At 51.2% G+C, this 21,035-nt stretch overlaps 2 protein-coding genes across 4 annotated transcripts; both read right to left on the bottom strand.

Moving 5' to 3' along the window:
• Window positions 1-1,358: 1,358 nt before the first annotated feature.
• Window positions 1,359-8,535, bottom strand: LOC128841260 (phospholipase A and acyltransferase 2-like). 3 transcript variants are annotated; one of them, XM_054036139.1, is made up of 5 exons: window positions 8,349-8,535; window positions 5,483-5,542; window positions 3,515-3,617; window positions 2,670-2,938; window positions 1,359-2,061 (listed from the first exon to the last, which is right to left on the bottom strand). In XM_054036139.1, the coding sequence occupies exons 2-5, from the start codon at window positions 5,495-5,497 to the stop codon at window positions 1,948-1,950; spliced, it is 501 nt and encodes a 166-aa protein (XP_053892114.1). In that variant the 5' UTR covers window positions 5,498-5,542; window positions 8,349-8,535; the 3' UTR covers window positions 1,359-1,947. The 3 variants fall into 3 exon arrangements, with proteins under 3 accessions (XP_053892114.1, XP_053892115.1, XP_053892113.1); XM_054036140.1 differs by having other exon boundaries at window positions 2,760-2,938; XM_054036138.1 differs by lacking the exons at window positions 5,483-5,542; window positions 8,349-8,535 and having other exon boundaries at window positions 3,515-3,638.
• A 6,030-nt stretch (window positions 8,536-14,565) lies between these two features.
• Window positions 14,566-19,593, bottom strand: LOC128840823 (phospholipase A and acyltransferase 3-like). The gene is given in 5 exon segments (XM_054035270.1): window positions 14,566-14,827; window positions 16,330-16,598; window positions 17,494-17,596; window positions 19,448-19,504; window positions 19,507-19,593. Coding segments are annotated over 5 exon segments (618 nt in total). The 3' UTR covers window positions 14,566-14,725.
• Between the last annotated feature and the right edge of the window lie 1,442 nt (window positions 19,594-21,035).

Here is a 21,035-nt window from a genome sequence, read left to right as displayed (position 1 = left end):
GAGCATGAGCTTTCGTGGGTGAATGCCCACTTCGTCAGACGCATGTAATGGAAATTTCCAGAGGCAGGTATAAATATGCAGGCAAGAATCAGTCTGGAGATAACGAGGTTAGTTCAATCAGGGAGGGTGAAGCCCTCTTCTAGTAGTTGAGGGCCTCACCCTCAACTGTGTGCAGAGTGTCTGTGTTATGTGCTATACCTACCATGTGCCCCTGAGGGAGTTCGTGGGGAGCTGGAAGGCACAACCTTCGGTGGGAGTCTGGGAGAGGTGTGATTAAGTAATCGGGGTGTCTTGGGGTCAGCACTGGAGGCGGGGGCCTAAGGCAGGTGGGCTGAGGGGCTCTGTTTCTGTGAAGGGGTGATGGACTGAGGGTTGGGGCCCAGGCAATGTGCCACAGAGGCCAAGGGAGGAAACCTGGTAGCAGCCTGCTGAGACCCAGGGAAGATTAAAATACCCAGGGATCCAGAGGCTGGGATTCCCCCCAGGGCAGCCTGGCGAGTGGCCAGGGAGGGGAACGCCACTGGATCTGTGACAGGGGCACCAGCTCCAAACCTGCCTCATCAAGGGGCTTGGCTGGCTTGGGGGAGCAGGGAATGGAGGACAGGGCCTTTCCCCTCTAGGGTGCACCAGCTCCAGTCCAGCGTGAGGCTGGGAGATGGCTGCCTACCTCACCAGGGACCAGGATCTGGAATGTAGTTTCCTTCTGTATCTGATGACTCGGCCAATTGACATTTGCTGCTCAGATGCTAAAAAGCCATGTGGTTTCAGGGATGAATCAACGAAGGGAACTGAAAGTGAGATCCTAACCTTACATGATGCAGGTTCCAGTTTCAGAGTGGCTCAGGCTGTGAGTGGGTCAAAGGCTAGTGGGTGCTGGGTCCAATCTGGCCCCAGGGTGGGGAACTGGCTAGCTCAGGGGGGTAGAGAATGGGATCTGGGCCCTTTCTTCTCTAGGGGGTGCCAGCTCCAATCCAGCCTGAAGTTGAGTGGATGGTTGGCTCAGGCATTTGGGGAATGGGATACAGGGTCTTTCCTTTCTCAGGAGTGGCAGCTCCAATCCAGTCCTAGGGTGGGGGGACTGGCTGGCTCAGTGGGTTTGGAAATGGGCTATGGGGTATTCCTTTGCTAGGGCAGCGGGTCTGATCCATGCCCAGCTAGTTAATGGTACTTCTTGGATGCTGAGGGATAGCTCAGTTGGGGGGAGGGATAGCTCAGTGGTTTGAGCATTGGCCTCCTAAACCCGGGGCTTGAGAAAAAGCAACAAATATCACAAGACAATATTATTGATCTGGGGCTTCTCGGGAGTGTTTGTTAAACACACCTGTGTCTAACGCCTTCAGAGAGCGGTCGTACCCAAGTGTCAGGCATGTGAGCAATGCTTTTATTTCTTTAACATGTGGTTCAGCATGACCTAGGCAATCTGTTAATGCTGATCCAAGCTTGTAGATCTGCTGCAGAATCTCTCTGGCTAGATTTATACACACACTCACCAAGAATGCCCCAGATGTCCAAAACCACTAGTTGCTTTAACATTCATGTTGCTAAATTGGAGAGGGGGCAGAGAAGAGCCACAAAAATGATTTGAGGGCTGGAAAAAATGCCTGCCAGTGAGAGCTTTAAAGAGTTCAATCGTTTAGCTTCAGTTGAGAGGTGACTTGATTACTTTGTATAAGTATCTTCATGGGGGGAGAAAATCCCAGGTACTAAAGGGCTCTTTAACCTAGCAGAGAAAGGCAGGACAAGACCTAATGGCTGGAAGTTAAAGCCAGACACATTCCAATTAGAAATAAGGCACCAATGTTTCACAGTGCAAGTGATTAACCATTGGAACAAACTCCCAAGGGCAGTGATCCCAAAGGAGAAAGCAGGTGGGAAGCTAAGCCAGCTCCAGTAGAGATCAGCTCCCGTGGATCTTGCTCAGGTCTTTGGCCCAGGCCAACGTTTGCTTTATTCGTCCTCCTGCTTGTTGTCAGAGAGCAATGCGCCAATGAATGTAGCAACTGCCACAAGGGCTCCTACGCCCACGATCCCCACCGCCCCTGCAACCATGGCATCTTGGACCTGCAAAGCACAGAAGAGACCTGGTCAGGAGGCCCTGGATAGCCCAGGGGGTTTAAACGCAGCAGTAAATGGCACAAGAACCGTGCTGAGTTAAAGTCCATTTTAGAGCATCCAGCCTCCACAGTTCATCAGAGGCAGCATAACTGTGGTTCAGGAGTTGAGCTGAGTCTCTGGACCCCTTTGTTCTGTTCCAGCCTCTACTCCTGGCCCATGGCAAATCCCTTCCCTGCTCTGGGCCTCCCTTCCCATCCTTTGTCTAGTTGGATTGTAAACTCATCAGGGCAGGGGCTGTCTCTCGCTGTGCAAAGCCCAGCACAACAGGACCCCTATCTCGGATGGGGTCTGTGTGTAACACCGACAGACCCCTGGTCGGTGGGATTGAACCTGGGACCTCTGGATCTTAGTGCATGGGCCTCCACTGCATGAGCTAAAATGCAACTGGCCCTTAGCTAAGGCTGTAGAGCAGACTCATTAATCTCTAAGTGGGCTCAATACCACTAGATTGGACAGAGGTGTGTGGGTTACATGTGCACACATAGCAGGGCCTCATATGGCATGTGTGTGTACACACATACACACACATACAGCAGGGCCCACTCCGCCCCCACCTGGTCACTCCTAGCCACACCGTAGCGCAGCTTGGTGACGAAGTGCTCGCAATTCTCACTGGTGACACTGTATGGCATCGTCTTCCCCACCAGAGACTCTGCTTCCTGGATAATCTGGTCCACACTCCGACGGGGCAGCTTCCCATCGTGCTTGTTGTTGACCCGGTAGTCATCGCCTTTCACCACTGCCCAGAGGGGTTCCTTTCTCACCACGGCTTTATCAGCCACCACGGACATCAGGCTGGAGAATCCAGTTTTGGTGAACTCACCTGGGGATCCGGGACAGACACATGGACCGTGTGCTAACAGATCTGGATTGACTTTGGGATTTCCATCCCTCCCTGGAGTCTCCATCACTTGGGATGTGTCTTAGCCCAAGCCAAGCAGGGCACATGTCCCAGCTACAGGGCTGGCTGCACCTTTGTCCCCAGTGCACCCTTTCAGGTGTCAGGCCTTGTGCATTCTGGGAGTGGAATCATATGATTCTCCTGCTCTTAAGCGGAGCCCTGGGCTATGGCATCCTGTTGATCAGCCCTGCCTACTCTGCAGGTCCAACTGGGATTGGCACCTGCAGTTCTTCCCTTTGGGAACCTGTGACCTGTGGTGTGTGCAGTGACCAGACACTGCCTTACACCAAAGTAGTGTTTAGTCTTAACAGTGGGAACAAAGTGTAACATACAAGAAAGGATATTAAAGCAATAAACCATCTATATGAGCTCAAGCCCTGAAGGCTTAATGATCTTAGACCCAGAGGTCCAGGCTCGATCCCCAATACCGACAATCTGGCCCCAGGCATAGCCTTACATCAGCACACACACATTGGCAGAGCCAGGCAGGGTGCTTACTGGGGGGAGCTAAGTGGATGACATATCCGTAGCCCACGTAGAGGGCCCAGTGCCGGTATCCGAAGCGGGAAATCTCAATCAGGTCCCCAGGCTTCGGTTCCACCTGTTGGAGCAAAATCAGCATGACTAATGAGGGTGGAGGAGCAAACCTACCTACCTACCTACCCCTCCGCCCCGGAATCCCTCACCACAGAGACTTGAGAACATAGCAGGGTGGCCGATCCAACTGCTGGAGGGGATTGACCTGGCAAACACCAGAGCCCAAAGCACCAGCTTCTGCCCCTGGAGCTAAGGAACCCAGCTGGTCCAGTTTGCAGCTGTAGCAGACTGTGGCTCAGATGCGGAGAAGGTATGTAATGTACAATGAAGATGGTGCAATTAACCAGAGAGAGGGGTTTGCCACTAAAATGGGCCGAAGGGCGACTGGTTCAGAGGCCAGGGGTCTAAGAGAAGCTGGAGAAAGGATTTGGCTCAGGCATGTGGGTTATGAGGGGCATTTCTCCCTGCCACTAGGAGGCATCTGGGGCAGGGTCTCCAGATGGGCTATTTGTTCATGCATCACTAAGGTCTATGGCATACTGGGTGCGGAATCTCAGGGAAGACCTGAGATTGCGCCCTCTTCTGGCTGTGCTGGGGTTGGGAACTTGGTCAGGATTTTCCTTTGCCGCTGGGAATAACAGCCAGGGGAAATTTTCTATCAAAATGTTTTTTTTTTCAAAAGGAACATTGGGGTTTTGACATGACATAAAAATGTTCATGGAAAGATCCGTTTTCATTTTTAAAAATCATATTTCCTACAAAAGACCAAAAAGTGATTTTATTTCAATGAAAAAGTGAAACTGTTTTGGTTTCATCAGTTTTGGCTTAAAAAAATCTCTGTTTTGGCCAAAAATATGCAGTTTTCAGCAGTTTTCAGTCAAAAATATTCAACTTTTGGTAGTTTTTGACTGAAAATATGTGATTTAAATATTCAGATTTTGTCAGTTTGGGGCCAAAAATCAGCTAAATATGAGTCAACGGTGTAACGCTGTTGCAAAAAAAGCAAACATTATTCTGGGATGTATTGGCAGGAGTATTGTAAGCAAGACACAAGAAGTAATTCTTTCACTCTACTCTGCGCTGATTAGGCCTCAGCTGGAGTATTATGTCCAGTTCTGGGCACCACATTTCAGGAAAGATGTGGATAAATTGGAGAAAGTCCAGAGAAGAGTGACAAAAATGATTAAAGATCTAGAAAACATGACCTATGAGGGAAGATTGAAAAAATTGGGTTTGTTTAGTCTGGAGAAGAGAAGACTGAGAGGGCACATGATAATTTTCAAGTACATGAAAGGTTGTTACAGGGAGAAGGGAGAAAATTTGTTCTTCTTAACCTCTGAGGATAGAACATGAAGCAATGAGCTTAAATTGCAGCAAGGACGGTTTAGGTTGGACATTAGGAAAAACTTCCTAATTGTCAGAGTGGTTAAGCACTGGAATAAATTGCCTAGGGAGGTTGTGAAAACTCCATCATTGGGGATTTTTAAGAGCAGGTTGGACAAACACCTGTCAGGGATGGTCTAGATAAGACTTAGTCCTGCCTTGAATGCAGGGGACTGGACTGGATGACCTCTTGAGATCCCTTCCAGTCCTATGATTCTATGCAACATTTTTCCATCTGCAACTTGCAATTTGTCAAAGTCAAAATGTTTCTTCTTAACAGTGCAAGTAATTAAGTATTGGAACAACTTACCTATGGTCGTGGTGGATTCTCCATGACTGACAATTCTGAACTCAAGATTGGATGTTTTTTCTAAAACCTCTGCTCTAGGAATTATTTTGGGGGAGTTTGATGGCCTTTGTTAGACAGGAGGTCAGACTAGATTATCACAATGGTCCCTTCTGGCCTTGGAATCTATGGTTCTATGAATAAAGGACAAGCCCAATACAAGTTAATCTGATATACAAGCCGTTTCAGTAAGTACTTACCCCTTTAAGTGGCATTTTCGTTGAGCTTCAGAAGCAGAATGGCTTATTTTCTCAGAATTTCTGTGTTTTAAAGAAATTAAGATTTCAGTTTCCCCTTGACTAATTCAAATGTGTCACCTATGTAAATCCTCAGAAATTGATAAAAGAAACTTAGGTGTTTGCATCGCATCTAAGTAGCATAAATGGACACTGGATTGTTGTGGTTCCTGGGGAACCTGTTTAGCTCATTGCTGGAAAAGAAAAGCTAAAATTAGACCAGAGGTGAGGCAGATTCATTGCTGTAAGCATCATCAAGGAAGAAGAGCGTGGCACTCTGTACTTCAAAGCCACACCCTGAAATCCCCATACTCACCCCTGTCATATAATTGATATGTTTTGCACAAAGTATGCCTTGTGAGGTATCACGTTAAAGGTCTTGATCTGTTGAACATTAATATCCTGTTGGATTGTATGTGAAGTTATGAAGTTTTGCTATGTGTGTGTTACTGAAAAGTGTTGTGAGGTTGGGAACACCCACAACCAGCCTTTCAGGTACAACAATGGAGAAGCCAGACGTGCTGATGCCCATTAAAGAGATTCCACAATCCCAGGAGCTGTATACAATGGAGACTTCTCAGAAAAATCACGTAGAGGATAGAGAATGCTTGACCAATGGGGGCGGACATCCATGTCACAACCATAGATCTTTCCAGCAAGCTGGAAGAAACTATAAAGAGGGGAAGAGACATCATAGCTTGGCCTCACTCACCCCCCACTCACCACCTGGAAGAAAGGTCTGGAGGACAAAGACTTTGAACTGGGGAGGGCGGTCGCAGGCTGGCGGAGAGTTCCAGCTTGTGTATTGAAGATCTGTGACATGTTGTACCGTCTATCGGGGTGAGACACTGCTCGATTCAAATCTGTGTAGTTTATAGAACTTAGACTGTGAATTTATTTTATTTCTTAGGTAACCAACTTTGATCTCTATGCTTGCTACTTATGAGCACTTAAAATCGATCTTTCTATAGTTAACAAATATGTTTTCTATTTTACCTAAAACTGTGTTTTGGTTGAAGTGCTTGGGAAATCTCAGCTCAGTTTACAAAGGCTAGTGAGTGTCCTCTCCACATGGGGAAGGGGCTGGACAGGGGGTGGACTGGGTAATGAACTTACACTGGTCAGGCTTCTGACCAGGGCAGGACGGTACAGTTCTGGGGTACAAGGCTGGGGAGCTGGTGGGAATTGGCTGGAACCTCCCTGTTGATGGTACATGACTGCCTGGGAGAAGCATTCATGTAACTCTGTTGGGTGTGTCCCTGTCTGTGGATGGCTGTATAGGTGCAGTACCGGCCAGAGATTTGTAACTTGATACAGAAATAATATAAATGGATTGTAAAACCGAAATGTTAAAGTATTGCCACAACCCTGCATGTTCAAACTCAGGAGTGCAGCTGCAAGAGATATTATGAGATTGGTTCAAAAAGCGGGATATTCCTTTGCTGCTGGGAATAAGAACTGGGGGAAATTTTCCATCAAAACGTTTTTTTCAAAAGGAAAATTGGGGTTTTGACATAACGTAAATGGTCATGGAAAGAAATGTTCGTCTTCAAGTTTTCATTTTTAAAAATCATATTTCCTACAAAAGACCAAAAAGTGATCTTATTTCTGTGAAAAAGTGAAACTGTTTTGGTTTCATCAGTTTTGGCTGAAAAAAATCTCTGTTTTGGTCAAAAATATGCAGTTTTCAGCCAAAAATATTCAACTTTTGGTAGTTTCTGACTGAAAATATATGATTTCAATATTCAGATGTTGGCAGTTTGGGGCCAAAAAATCAGTTTCTGGCAATTTTGATTCAAAACTAGGGTGATCATATTTTCCCAAAGGGAAAACAGGACACTGCATGGGGCCAGCCCAAGCCCCTCCTCTCCCCCACATGCATGGGACCGGCCTGAGCTCCCCCCCGCCACCCACCCGTCCAGGGCTGGCTCGGCCCAAGCTGCTCTCCTGAGCCCTCTCTCCCACGCAGGGCTGGCAGTGCCGCTTGCCCCCCTCCATCCCACACGTTCTTCCACAACCTACTAGGGGTCACACCCCACTTTTTTGGCAAAACTGTGCGTTTGTCCCGTTAGCTCTTGCCAACTTTTAAGCCGGGACTGTCCCGGCCAAAATAGGACGTATGGTCACCCTATTCAAAACTGTTCAGTGTTTGGCCAAAATTATTCAGTGTTTGGCTAAAAATACATAGTTTCTAACCAAAAATATTCAATTTTCAGCAGATTTTGATTAAAAAAAGCTTGATGTTTCATCAAAAACTTCCCATGAGGGGAAAAAGAAACCCAAACATTTTCCAGCCAACCCCAGTTGAGCTCCCAAGGTCTGTCTGCCTCATACCTCCCTCTGCAGGATACACTTGCTATCTGTTGTCAGTGTTGAGCAAATCAGTCCAGAATTTAAGAGGGTCCCGCAAGAGAATTCAAGAGGTCTGGATGCCTGGCAACTAAGCAACCAAATCCTTCTTGCTGTGCAGCTGGTTTGTGAGGGAAGAATGCAGCTCTGTAATTGACGAAGGGAGATATCCTTCCCTGATTTCACTCGATTGAGAGGAAACGAGTCCAGATGCAGTGTAACAGGACCTCCTCTTCCTGCCAGCCAGCCTGGCCAAGACTATATTTAACTCAAGGACACATGCCAAGAGCTGACCTTCATGGGGGACCCAGTAATCGGACGCCCAGATGCTACCCTGCACCCCTTGAACACACCCCACAAATGAGAGAGTGATACTAGGACTGGCATGGTCCAGCTGGGACAGACAAACAGCTGCAGAGATCAGCTGAACTAAAAGGTTTGACTGACAGTTCTTGGGGCTTTTTTTGCAGCTGGTACTTACCAAGGAAGGAGGCATGATCGTCTTGGCGTGGCAGCGGGGGGCCGGGTCCTCAGCCTGCCTTTTGGGGCAAGGGGCCGAGAGAGTAACGCTCCTCTTTAACGAGCGTAAGTGGTTGCAGATGGGTGTCAGAGCCACAGACAGCCCCGTTACTCACTAGAGTTCACGCTGCAGGGCAGCGGGGTGTTGACGTGGGCAGGACAGTCTGGGGGAGGGATCAGGTGACGCCAGCCCTGCCAAGGAAAGAGCAGCTAGCCCAGGCTGGTCCGCTATTGCTGCTGACTTGGAGGGGAAGGGAGAAGACTCATAGAAAAGGACAAACTTAGCTCTGAGCCAGTGCATCTCAGATCCCCAGGGGAATATGCTTTAAGATTCTGCTGTCTGGGGATTTCTGGCTCCCCAGTCTCCCATGCTCCAGCCCACAAGATTGGGATGGAACCCAGCAATTCTGACTCTCAGTTCCTCCCACCTCCCCAAACTAGTAGACCCCATTCCCCATTCAGAGCTGGGAATGGAATCCAGGAGCTCTGACGCTGTCCCCCGCTCTAAGCACTGGACACCACTCCCCTCTGTGAGACGAAGAGTAGAACCCAGGGGTCCTGATGCTCTAGCCATGAAACTCACACTCCCTGCCAGAGGCCAAATAGAGCTGGCATGGGACGGGCTGGAGCTGAGCAGCCCTGGAGTTTAGAGGCTAATAAAAAGATGAGCCCTTGTATATACTCGCATTTCATGCCACCTCATTACTGATTTGCCAGGCCTCATCCCTGGCTTAATTCCAGTGAAGACCTCTGGATGGGGCCACCATGTGAAATCCCATAGCCAGGGCTGATTGGACCTAGAGACAAAGTGACTCCATGTTCACAAACCCGACCAGTGGCAGATGAGATGTCACTCAGCGATGCCAGCATTCAGCCCATACACTCCTAGCTACACTCAGTTCCCCCCATCAGAGCAATTGGCTCAGGCTCTTTGCAGACTCAAGCAGCTGTCGCGTCAGTTACACTCAGTCCATATATTTAGGTTTGTTTCTCAACCAGGAACCTCCAGACTTCGGCAAGCAAGACAGCAAGTGGAGAGAGGTGACATTGCACTACACCACTGCGTGCAATCCCAGTCTGAGCCCTGCATGCCACAAGAAGCCCACATTGCATGTGCACATGCACACACTCATCCCTTCCAGTCCTGTGTCTCTCTGCTACTGGCGAGAACGAGACAGTCCGGCAACTCTAACCCTGGTGTAAGCCTGGCGTTCCTGCAGTGCGCAATCTTATTGAGATGCATGAGCCAAGCTCGGGGCTGCTGCCACATTCCCTTGGCTGTTTGCTTTGTATCACCCTGGCACAAGGCAGCTGGCAGGTCCAGCACCCCTGGGCCAAAACAGGTGCTCCTGTTTAGCCAATTAAGAGGGCAGGACAGCACCTGGAGGCTATAAAGACTCAGGTGAGAAGTGAGAAAACAACCCAGGAGTCCTGACTTCTAGACCATTGTTGGTGAACCAAAAGATTCCCTGACACAGAACCTATTGGTTACAAAATCCCCACAACTGCTACTGGAGAAAAAATAGAACTAGAACAGATAGAACTGCCCCAGAGCTGCTGGACAAACAGTTCCCAGGATTGGCCATCCTATGTTAAACCCCCCCGCCCGAGCTGTATCGCTTGCTTTAGACCCTCTTGCAGTACCTTGCCCTCAGTACTTACAGGGATGAGAGATGTCTCTTGCATGGGGCTGGAATCGGATGTCCTTGGCTTTCCTGACTGTGCCTTCCACACCCTCTTGTCAGCTTGCCGTTTCATTCTGCCACTGGATTTATCTAAGGCAAATACCACATGGGTTGGATATTCAGGGCTTGGATTCCAGCCTATGGGAAGGTCATGTACGTCTATGCTGCTGACTCTACCTGTGTCCAAATTGAAGTTGTGCCCAAACCCACCTATTGTCCACACTCAACCCCCTGAAGTGCATGCTTGGGGCAAGTAGGTGTTGAGCAAGCTAGCTCACCTGAGGGATATGGGTACATGCTTGGGTTAGCTGAGGCCTACCCTATACCTGCCCCACTCTTCAATGTGGATGTGTTGGAGGGGCAGGTACCAGGTATCAAATTTGAATAGTCCTCCACTAGCATTCCCACAATGCACTGTACCCATATCTTCTGCCCTCCAATCTATAAAGTTTGAGCTGAGTGAGTAGGCTTGAGAAGGATACCAGAATGTTAATCAATAGCTGGGTCAAGTCTGATTTCACATGGAGTAGCAGGAACACCCACCTCTATGCTTACACTTCATAAGAACATCGGCCCTACTGGGTCACACCAGTGGCCCATCTAGCCCAGTATTCTTTCTCTGACAGTGGACAGTGCCAAAAGCTTCAGAGGGAAGGAACGGAGCTGGGCAATTATCAAGTTCCAGCTTCCGGTGGTCGGAGGTTTAAGGACCCTCAGAGCATGGGGTTGCGTCCCTGACCATCTTGGCTAATAGCCATTGGTGGACCTATCTTCCATGAACTTATCTAATACCCTTTTGAACTCAGCTATAGGTTTGGTCTTCTCAAAATCCCCAGGCAATGAGTTCCACTGGTTGACTGTCCGTTGTGTAAAAAAGTACTTTCCTTTGTTTTAAACGTGCTGCCTATTAATGTCATTGGTGACCCCAGTTGTAGTGTTCTGTAAAGGGGTAAATAGCACTTCCTATTCACTTTCCCCATACCATACATGATCTTATAGCCCTCTATCGGCACTGAGACAAAGCCAACCTGGCCATTACCAATGGTTGGCTCTTTGGGGTCCTGTGTGGAATGGCTGGAACTGAGCTGATGTGTCATTCTCCAGTTATCGCATTCCAGACAAACAGGAAAAAAGCCAAGTTGCATGTTAGCGAGCATGAGATGCTCTGATATCGTGGGCCTAGGTCAGCACCTAAGAAGGTTCTGCAACTAGCACAAGGCTAAGCTACACTGTTCCATTGTATCCTGAATATGTTTGAAGCATGATCGGGAGCTGCTACCCACACAGCCATACTTTACAGGTGTGGAGGAAGGGGGCAGAGCACGGGGATTGGTATTTGATGCCAAAGTTCCCAGCTTAGATCCCCTGTTGCAGTTTTTAGCCCCAATGGTCGCTGGTACAATTCCTACTGGATACTCCTGGGGGAATTCTGTGCCACCGCGAAGTGCAGAATTGTGCAGAAATTAACGCTGGGCGTGCAGAATCCCCCCCCCCCCCCCTCCAGAAATGGGCTGCAGAGATTTTGGCCGCCACTAGGGGCCGCTGGCCCCAGCAGAGCCCATCTCGCAAATAGAATACAAGACCAGGGGGAGGGGGAGGCAACTGGACGGTTTCCAGCAGCTGCAGTTCCCAGCATGCCCTGAAGGAAGGAGGTGGCAATGCACAGGAAACTTTGCAAGCCCAGGACCCAACATCAGCCTGTTTCTCCTTCTGAATGAGGGGGTCGGGGGTCAGGGAGGAAACTGCAGCTGGACTCTGGGGGAAAAGGAATGTGAGTGTCTGGGCTGGGGGGGCCATGGCTGGGCTCGGGGGAGGGGGGGTTGTTTGTGTCACTGTATTGTTTACAGGCATACTTGCTGACAGGTATTTTGAAATAAATTACCAAAATAATTGAAACTGGCATGATTATATAGTGTTATTTTGATAAATAAAATTTGCAGAATTTTTCAGACTTTTTAATTTTTTGGCACAGAATTCCGACAGGAGTAAAATTGGAGGCAGTGATTATTGTTTTAATTGATTGAAAATCACAGAACTGGCATGTGTCGATACAAACCCCAATCCGTTCACCCCATGGAACACAGCAGCACCCTGGCAAAAGCCCTGTAGCTCACTGCCTCCCTCTAGTGGTTAGACCATGTATGGAGCAGGAAGAGATGGCAGTGTTGCAGGTGCTAGGAGGTGCTTGTTGTTTGTGCTGACAGGCTGTGGGTGGGACTGACCAAAGCTGAGCTGCTAAGCCTAACCATGCCAGCTGCTATCTGCTTGCTGGGCTTGGGCTAAGGGGCTGTTTAACTGTGGTGTAGATATTCGGGCTGGAGCCCAGGCTCTAGGACTCTACAAGGCGGAAAGGTCCTAGAACTCGGGCTGCAGTCCGAGCTGGACACCTACACCACAATTAACCTGAACCCTAGTCAGCTGGCACAGACCAGCTGCAGATTTTAAATTGCAATGTAAATATACCCCTCCAGAGCTCTTCCTGGACCATGACCTCTGGCTTGATGTCTAGGGAGTCCATCCTGGATGTACAAATGTGGTCACCCCGCTTCAAAGAAGATGAATCCAAACTGGCCCAGGTGCAGAGAATGGCTCCTAGGCTGCTGAGGGGATTGGCGAGCTGATCCTTTGAAAGGAGACTGAATGAGCTGGGCTTTGTTTGGCCTGGCCTGGCGAAGACTGAGAGGGCTCTGATTGCTCTCTCTCTAAATACACCATGGAGGTAACACCAGTTCTGGAACTGCCTCTGAATAGGAGGGGTGTTGGGGAAACAACCCAACTAGTTGGCAGCCGGAGTTGGATAAATTTCTGACTGGGGTTCTATGATGGGGTTGGCTGCTGTGCCAGCGGAGACTGGACTCAGTGACCCAGTGTAGCCTGATCTATGAATTGTAAATTAATTATATTGATTCCTTACAAATTCCCAGTTATCCCTCTGAAGTGTGAAAAGTTCTTGTCCCAAGATCAGGCCCAGTATTAGTAAAATGACTGGTTAGTTGGGAACCCTGATGTGCACAGTTGCAACTTTCACACTTTGTGAACCTTTCTGTATTTACAGTAGTTTATTAAGACATTTAGCAAAGTCAGAAACCCTCTAACCCAGCAGAATAGATTGAGATACTACAGAATGTCCACCTGAATGTCCATCTCCTCACACCATCCCTTGCAGAACAACCAGAAATGTTAGCCATTATCTTCCTCGTCACCTTCCTCCTCTTCACCAGTGGCCATCATTCTGGCATCTCCCAAGGGTTACAGCTCTCTCTCTCCTGCCCATATGTTGCGCTGATGCCACTATGTCTAATGCATATTCAGTAGGGGTTTCTCCCCTAGTCCTTATTTGTATTTCCTCACCCTACCAATGTTGCGGTGCCCTTCTCCTATAGGTTAGTACATTAAGGATCTCAACTTATTATTATATCCATCAATTCATTGCCATGGCCCTCTTGTGGTCAGACATCTGCAGATGTTCCCGTCCTAAAACATCCCAAAAGCTGATGTTAGCTCACGTTTCTGTGGTTGGCTGGTGTCGTTATGGACAAACTTCCCCTTAAACACCATTCACAGTTTCCCCAAACTTAGGGGTGACCGTTAGGTCATTTATATGTGCCAAAGTTCATAGGCCTCAAGCCTTATGGGAACTGCGGAAGTCAATGTCTTACAGGAGACAGGCCTGTAGGTTCCTTGCGTTACTGCTGAATACAATAAATGCTGAAGCTAGCTCTAGGGGCTACACCAGGAGGCCCCTTCCAGTCATAAGTCCCTATGGCTGGGCCATTCTGTGGATCCAGGGGTACCCCACAGCCTGGACTGATTGGTAGGGTTGCCAGGTGTTCGGTTTTTGACCGGCAAGCCTGGTTTTAAGGGGATCTGTTCTATCTCCAGTCTGAAGTATAGACTGGACACCAAAAGTCCGGTTACTGTAATTTTCTAGGGCTGTAACTAGGGCAGTGGGAGAGGGGCAGCTGCCATTGGTGCAGAGCCGCCAGGGGGGTGCAAAAATGGGGTGGTGCAGCTCTCCCCTCCCCCCCTCCGCCCCCCCCAGCGGGATCAGGCCTGGCCGCATCAGCCAGATCCCAGGGCAGAGCAGCACCTGCCAGGCAGGAAAGGGGAGCTTGGGGAGGGGTTGGTCCGCCCCCAGCCAGAGGCAGGCGCCTTTGGTTCCACTTTGCCCTGGCCCCTGAGCGAGCGGGCCGCGGGCCCAGAGGAGCTACCGCCGGGGTGAGAGAGCGGGGCCTGGCCCCTTGCTGGGCGGGAGAGGATCCCTGGAGAGAATTGCTGTAATGTCCGGTTTGGAGAAATGGAAACGTTGGCAATCCTACTGATTGGCCCTAGGGCCAAAATGACTCAGAGTCACCACACCAGGAGAACAGCACATGGACTCAGCACCACAATCCACCCCGCAGGGTGGGTATTTATGGGGACTGAGTACCGCTCCTCACACACCCCATGTCTGGGTGAAATTGGCAGGATCAGACAGAGAGGAAGGTCTGAGGCTAGATTAGTTTATTTTAAATGAGACGTCTAGTCCAGAAAACCTGATGACATACAAACGACAGGAAGATGCTGACAAGTCCAGCTTGCTCCCCACGAGGAGCCCGCTCCGAGGGCCCCTGCTGCAGAGGCTCCAGGCCTTGGGCCCACAGGGGAGTCTGTGCTATTGGTTCTGACGCCTGGACCTTGTGACCATGGCTCCAATGATCCCCAGAGTAGCCAGGCCCAGCCCTGCGAACCCCACAGTCAGCATGGTGTCCCTGACCTGCAGGACAGAAAGGGGAGCCAGTCAGCTAGCTGCCAGGGAGCCCCGGTCTGGGGACTATGTCCATGCCCACTGAGTTTACAAGGACAGCTAGTGTTCAGCAACCGTCTGTGCAGATCAGGCTGTCCGTTCGGTGGCAGAAAACAGACAGTGTTAGAGAAGCTGGAACAGCACCATCACACTCGAATAGCCTGCCCTGGGCAAGGCAGAGCACTCCCTGCTGGACACTCACCAGGCTGCTGTGTGTGGCTTTTACACTCACCTTTGTCTGGGCAGACTTCAGTCACTGTCCCTTTCCTTGGTCTCTCTGGCGCAGTTCCTGGGCACAGACTGTCTGAAGCGGGACCCCGGACCCCAGGTACCTTAGGCCCACAGTGTTCCCCTCCCCCGCCAAAGACACCCCAGTAGCTTATGCCGGCCCTTTTCCAGAACTCCACCTGTGGGCAGGGCACTCTGGTTTATAGTTTAAGCCTTTGGGACACATGATAGTGGAAGGCAGCAGACACAGACTTGCAGAAGTATTTTTGCAACCATTGCTGTTCAGACAGCACAAGAGATCTACGGATCCAGGTAGACCCAATGCCTACACACCATTCCCTGCCTCAGTTTTCTCACCATTATTTGTCATGGACGTTTAACAGCCCCTGTTCCCAGCAGCACACAGCGGGGCCAGAGCATGGAAAAGCCCAGCGTAAGAAGAGCGGCGCCAAAGAGATACCAGCAGTGGCCTTTAAAAGCAATGGGCTGTAGCCAAGAGGCCAGTCTGTTGCAGAACCAGGAGGCGGAGCAGGAGGGCCCTGGCTTCCCTGAACGACACTGACCAGAACCCAAGAGACTCTCGAGAGTGGGCAGGGCTCTGAGGAAGGGGATTGAGTTCAGGTGCTGGGGGTGTTTTCCACAGATCTGTAGCACTCTTGTGCTTCCCAAAAGGAGAGAGAGAGAGTGTGTGGTTAAGTTCCTTTGCAAAGCCTGGGTTCCTTGCTTTATCTGCAACACAGTCCCCAAAGGGTTAAATTATAAACCTGGGTGGTGCTACTGGGGTGTGTAGAGAAGCTACTGGGGAGATTTGGGGGGTTAGCACTAGTCTTAGGGCCCCTGGCAGCTGGGCACAGGAGTCCTACGATCTCAAGGAGGGGTGCCTTGCGCATGTGCCGGCAAGGCCAGGACTAGTCAGTGACTAGCCGCTGCTTGAAAACACGTGGGATCCAAAGGCTGGGCCCATGCACCAGCCTGGTGACCAATCGTCCATGAGGGGAGACTAAGCCAGGCCTCTAACAGTTGCTGCGCAGCACATGGAGCACATCCTCATTATATGGCTTACAGCAGCAACTATACGCTGAGATCAAGGCCCTGTTGTGCTGGGCACTGCCCAGACCCTGAGTGAGATCAGGACCCATTGTGCCAAGCACTGCACAAACCCTGACCAAGCAGGTGTGGCTGGCTTACACCTAGCCCACCCTTCAGGAAGGCAGTGACAAGCGCGAGGGGGCACCTGCACGTACCTGGTCGCACATGGGCTGGCCATAGCGCAGCTTGGTGACAAAGTGCTCGCAGTTCTCACTGGTGACGCTGTACAGCATCTCTTGGCCCACCAGAGACTCGGCCTCCATGAGGATCTTGCTGACAGGCAGCGGCGAGCACCTCCCATCATACTTGTTGTTGACTCGGTACCGGTCACCACCAGCAACGTCCCAGAGACGGTCCTTCTTCACCACGGCTCGGTCGGTCAGCACGGACATGATGCTGGAGGAGCCAGCTCCTGCATACTCACCTGGGGGTGCCAATTGTCCATCTGATCTAACTGTCCATATATCACTATCTAGCCCATCCGTACACCCTCTCTATCCATCCAGTCTTCATACATTCCTCTCGATCCACCCATCCCCCCCCCACACACACACCCGTCTATCCATTGTTATATGTTCCTATCTAGCCACATGTCTATTGATGTATATAACTGCATACACCCCCTCTAGCTATCCATCCATCCCCAGACACACCCTCTAGCTCTCCATCCACCCTTCCGCATACCTACCCTCTCTCTAGCTCTCAGATTTCCCATAACTCCTACCCAGGGCGGATCGGTCCCCATCACTGGGTTGGCACACGGCTCCGTGAGATTACTGTTTAGTTCTAGCAGCTGGCATTGGGTTCCACCCATCTTCCTAATGCAGGAGCCAGACTGGCATTGGGTTCCCCTCTCCCATGTCACAGGACTGAAGAGCCTTGTCCCTGAAGGCAGGGGCTGGGAGTGTGACCCACGCATATGGGGCAGACCTGGGGCCATCTGAGCATCACTCAGGCTTCGGCAGGCAGAGGCACAGGCTGATGTTTTCACAAGCAACTAGTGATTTTTAGGGGCATCTCAATTTGTGGGGGGGTCCCTAGCCTGAGACACCCCATCCATCCCCTCATACCAGTCTCCCCGTGTCCCTCAACCAGCTGCCTGACTTGCTGGGCCTCAGAAACTCAGGCAGCCCCAGTAAATAGAGGCATCCCCCAATGACTCATGATAATCCAGGCCAGATTACACGTACCCCTGTCTGGTATGGGGCCCCTGCTTCCCCTTCCTCCACCTGAGATGCCCAGTACCTCTGCCATGCCCAGACCAATCTCCGACCCCCAGGATCAGCACCCCTCCTCCCTCACTGAGGGCCATTCCTTACTGGGGGGGGCCAGGTGGATGACGTAACCATTTCCTACATAGAGGGCCCAGTGCTGGTATCCAAAGCGAGAAATCTCTATCAGGTCCCCAGGGTTTGGTTCCTCCTGCAGGAGTGAGAGCCAAGTGAAACTGAATGCTCAGAGGAAGCCCCGATAATACCCCAAGACTGGCTGCCCCTGAACCCTCTAACCCCCCAGATGCCCCACAAAACCCCATCACTGATTCCCCCTGCCCCCAGTTAACTCCCCCTCACTCCCTCCTCTTGTCCCCTGCTGTCTGCTAACCCCCCTATGCTCCCCCACCCCCTGCTAAGCCCCCCTGCCAACTTCCCCTACCCCTGTTAACCCCCACTGGCTCCCCTTGCTACTGATAACTCCTAGCTCCCACTGCTAATCCTCCAGCTCCCCTGCTAACACCCCCATCTCTCACTTTCTCTCCACCCCGCTGGTGCCTCCCACCCCTCTGTTAAACCCACCCCTCTCTTCCCTGCTAATCTCTCCCACCAGCTCCCCTGTGCCCCACCAACCACCCTCCACTGGCCCCCACCCCACCACAGGAACCCAGGTCAGGCAGAGGAGGACATGGGAGCTGGGGAGAGCTGTCCATTTGACACCGTCCAGCTTCCCCCTAGCCAGGGGCATGGGCTCCTCTCTCCGCCCTCAGGAGACACCCGGCATCAGCGCTAGCTCCCCAGGGACTCTAAACCGCTGTCCAGCAGGAGGCACCCAGCGACCAACTCCCTGCAGCTCCTATAGGAAACTGTGCCCAGAGCAGCCAGCCCAGGCATTGAGCCAAGCTCATGTTAAGAGGATGTCTGCACCGCAGCTGGCAGCGTTCCTCCTGGCCTGGGGGTAACTGACACATGCTAACTGCGCTCCAGCGAGAGTGCTAGAAATAGCAACGTGGCCATTGCAGCATGAGCAGTGTCTCAGGCTAGCCACCTGCCTCCAAGCCCACCTGACATCCTGGGCCTTTGCTTGGGTGGCCAGCCTGAGCCACCGCCCAGGCCACAAGGTCCACCCGGCTAACTTTAGCACAGGTTCTCAAGCAGAGCTAGTGCGTGTCAGGCTCCCCACTGACATCCCAAAGGGTGGTGCAGGGCTGGCTCTAGGCACCAGCAAAACAAACTGGTGCTTGGGGCGGCACATTTTTAGGGGCAGCATTCTGGCGCGGGCCATGCTGCCCCTAAAAATGTGCCCCGGCCGCTCTAACTCACCTCCGCTGCTGCCGCTCGCGCGCCACTGCTCTCCCTCCCTCCCAGGCTCTCAAACCCAGGAGGGAGGGGGAGATCCCGAGCGGCCGCGGCGCACGAATCAGCTGTTTCGCGCGCCGCTGCCGCTCGGGATTGCCCCCTCCCTCCCAGGTTTGAGAGCCTGGGAGGGAGGGGGAGACCCCGAGTGGCCGCAGTGCACGCGCTGCTTCTCCCTCTCCCTCCCTCCCTCCTAGGCTTGAGAGCCTGGGGGGAGGAGGCAGGGCTGGGGATTTGAGGAAGGGGCGGAGTTGAGGTGGGGCCGGGGGTGGGGTAAGAAAAAAACGGGGGGGGGGCAAAATTGTTTTTGCTTGGGGCGGCAAAAATCCTAGAGCCGGCCCTGGAGTGATGGTTCTCAACCAGGGGTATGTGTACCCCAGAGCTCTTCTGGGGGGATGACAACGCAGCTGGATAGTTGCCTAGTTTTACAACAAGCGACGCAAAAAGCACTGGCAAAGTCAGTGCAAATTAAAATGTCATACAGACAATGACTTGTTTATACTGCCCACTCCGCAGGGAGCCCCACGTAGCTAAGTTACAGGTTCACCCGGGAGTGGTGGAGCTGAAGCCCAAGCCCCGCCACCGGGAGCTGAAATCAGACTCCGGAAAGGAGAACACTTGTGTGGAAAGGTTGAGAACCGCTGCCCAAGGGGACCCAGAGCTTTGGCAGCGATTTGGCCATGGCTTTCTGCACAGGGCTACTCACAAACAGCGGGGGCATCTCCATAGCGTCCCGACGGCCAAGTGAGTTTCTTCTAGCCTCTCGTCTCCTCTCTGCCCTGTGATTTCACTTTTGGTTTCCTTGGGAGGTGGAGAACTGATGTCAATGGGGCGGTGCGTAATCAGCAGCATAGAGCCAAATAAAGGAACCAGATTGTGACTTTGCTAGTTAAAAAAAAAGTGTGTCCCTAATTCATGTTAGTGTCACACGGTAGCGATGACAAGGCAGTTTGTAGCTTTCACATGAGTTAGCCCAGAGGTGGGAAAACTGCAGCCCATGGGCCACATCCGGCCCATGGGACTGTCCTGCCCGGCTCTTGAGCTCCTGAAGGGCTGGCCCACAACATTTTGGCACCTGAGGCAGGGAGCTCAAATGATGCCCCCATTCCTCTTGCGTGGGCCAAAATTTTGAAAGGTCTCAATTCTGCCTTCTTCCTGTTCTACTCCTCTCATGGTACTGCTCTGCTACCTACCCCAATAAAGGAGAACGAACAACTTAAAATGCCTTGTTTGTGACTGGGGTGTTTGTTGGGGGTCACCTGCTAACATCAACCAAGGCTGGTAAGACAAGCACGTGTCTGTGATAACTGCTGGCAGGCTGTTGAGTCAAAGTGGTTGAATGTGAGCTGCATGGCTTACAGAACAGAGCGTGCTGGCTGCAGGCTGTGTGTGTGTGTCCTACGCATGCAGCCACAAGGAGCAGAAGCTTTCTGGGGCCCCCAGGGTTATATTACAGGCAGTGACACAGCCTCTCACTGGTCTGAATTGCACCCCACAATGAGACACACACCCCATGATCAAGTAATCACTTGATCCGCCTTTAGAGACGGTGAACAGATTGCGCTGCCGAGGGCTCTCACTGCTAGGTATTTTCTCCAAATCATTTCTCTGGCTCTTTTCTGCACTCGCTCCAATTTTTCAATGTCCTTTTTAAAATATGCACCCAGAACTGAACGCAGCTTTCCAGGGTGGGTCTCTCCAAGGCCGTATTCAGAGATAAAACCACCACCACACTCCTACTCACTGCCCCACGGTTATGTACCCAAGGTACCGACATCCAACACAAATTGCATACCTATCATCTAGGTGTTATTAGGGAAAATTAGTTACATCAGAAATACAGAATCCAGACGCCGAGGCTAGTGAGAAAGTCACTTACACTGGAGAGAAGCATGTCTATGGTTTATATTATGGTAACGACCAGAGGTCCTGACCATGGTAAAGGCCCTCACCGTGTTGAATGCTGCACAGGCCCTGACTGGGAACAGGGCCATATTGTGCCCGGCGAGCTGTTTTGTCTATTTAGATTGCAAACTCTTCAGGGCAGGGGCCGGCTGTGATGATTTGGGGAATCTGTATATATGGCTTAAGACTGTTTGATGGGGGCATTCTCTGCCTGTGTCTGTGTCAGGGTTTTTTATTGTCTCTGTTGTCCTGTGACCTCCCATTGGGCTGAAACCCCCATGGCTGGTGGCAAAGGGCTGATAAGGGAGCACCACTGACTAAGTGCGCAACCTTTGAAACAGAACCGCTCTAAACATCAGGCTAGCTCTGACTCAGCTGAACTGGTTTAT

The sequence above is a fragment of the Malaclemys terrapin genome, chromosome 7 (assembly GCF_027887155.1).
Source record: "Malaclemys terrapin pileata isolate rMalTer1 chromosome 7, rMalTer1.hap1, whole genome shotgun sequence".
NCBI lineage: Eukaryota > Metazoa > Chordata > Testudines > Emydidae > Malaclemys > Malaclemys terrapin.
Note: the sequence above shows the minus strand (reverse complement) of the source record. Positions and strands in the feature narration are given on the sequence as shown.

Excerpts from the sequence above, each read along its gene's own strand:
- LOC128841260 (XM_054036138.1), bottom strand. The coding sequence starts at position 3,638 with ATGCTGATTTTGCTCCAACAGGTGGAACCGAAGCCTGGGGACCTGATT. Across the intron at positions 2,939-3,514 it reads CATCCACTTAGCTCCCCCCA|GTGAGTTCACCAAAACTGGA; the intron begins GTAAGCACCCTG and ends CCGGATCCCCAG. Across the intron at positions 2,062-2,669 it reads GTGTGGCTAGGAGTGACCAG|GTCCAAGATGCCATGGTTGC; the intron begins GTGGGGGCGGAG and ends TGTGCTTTGCAG.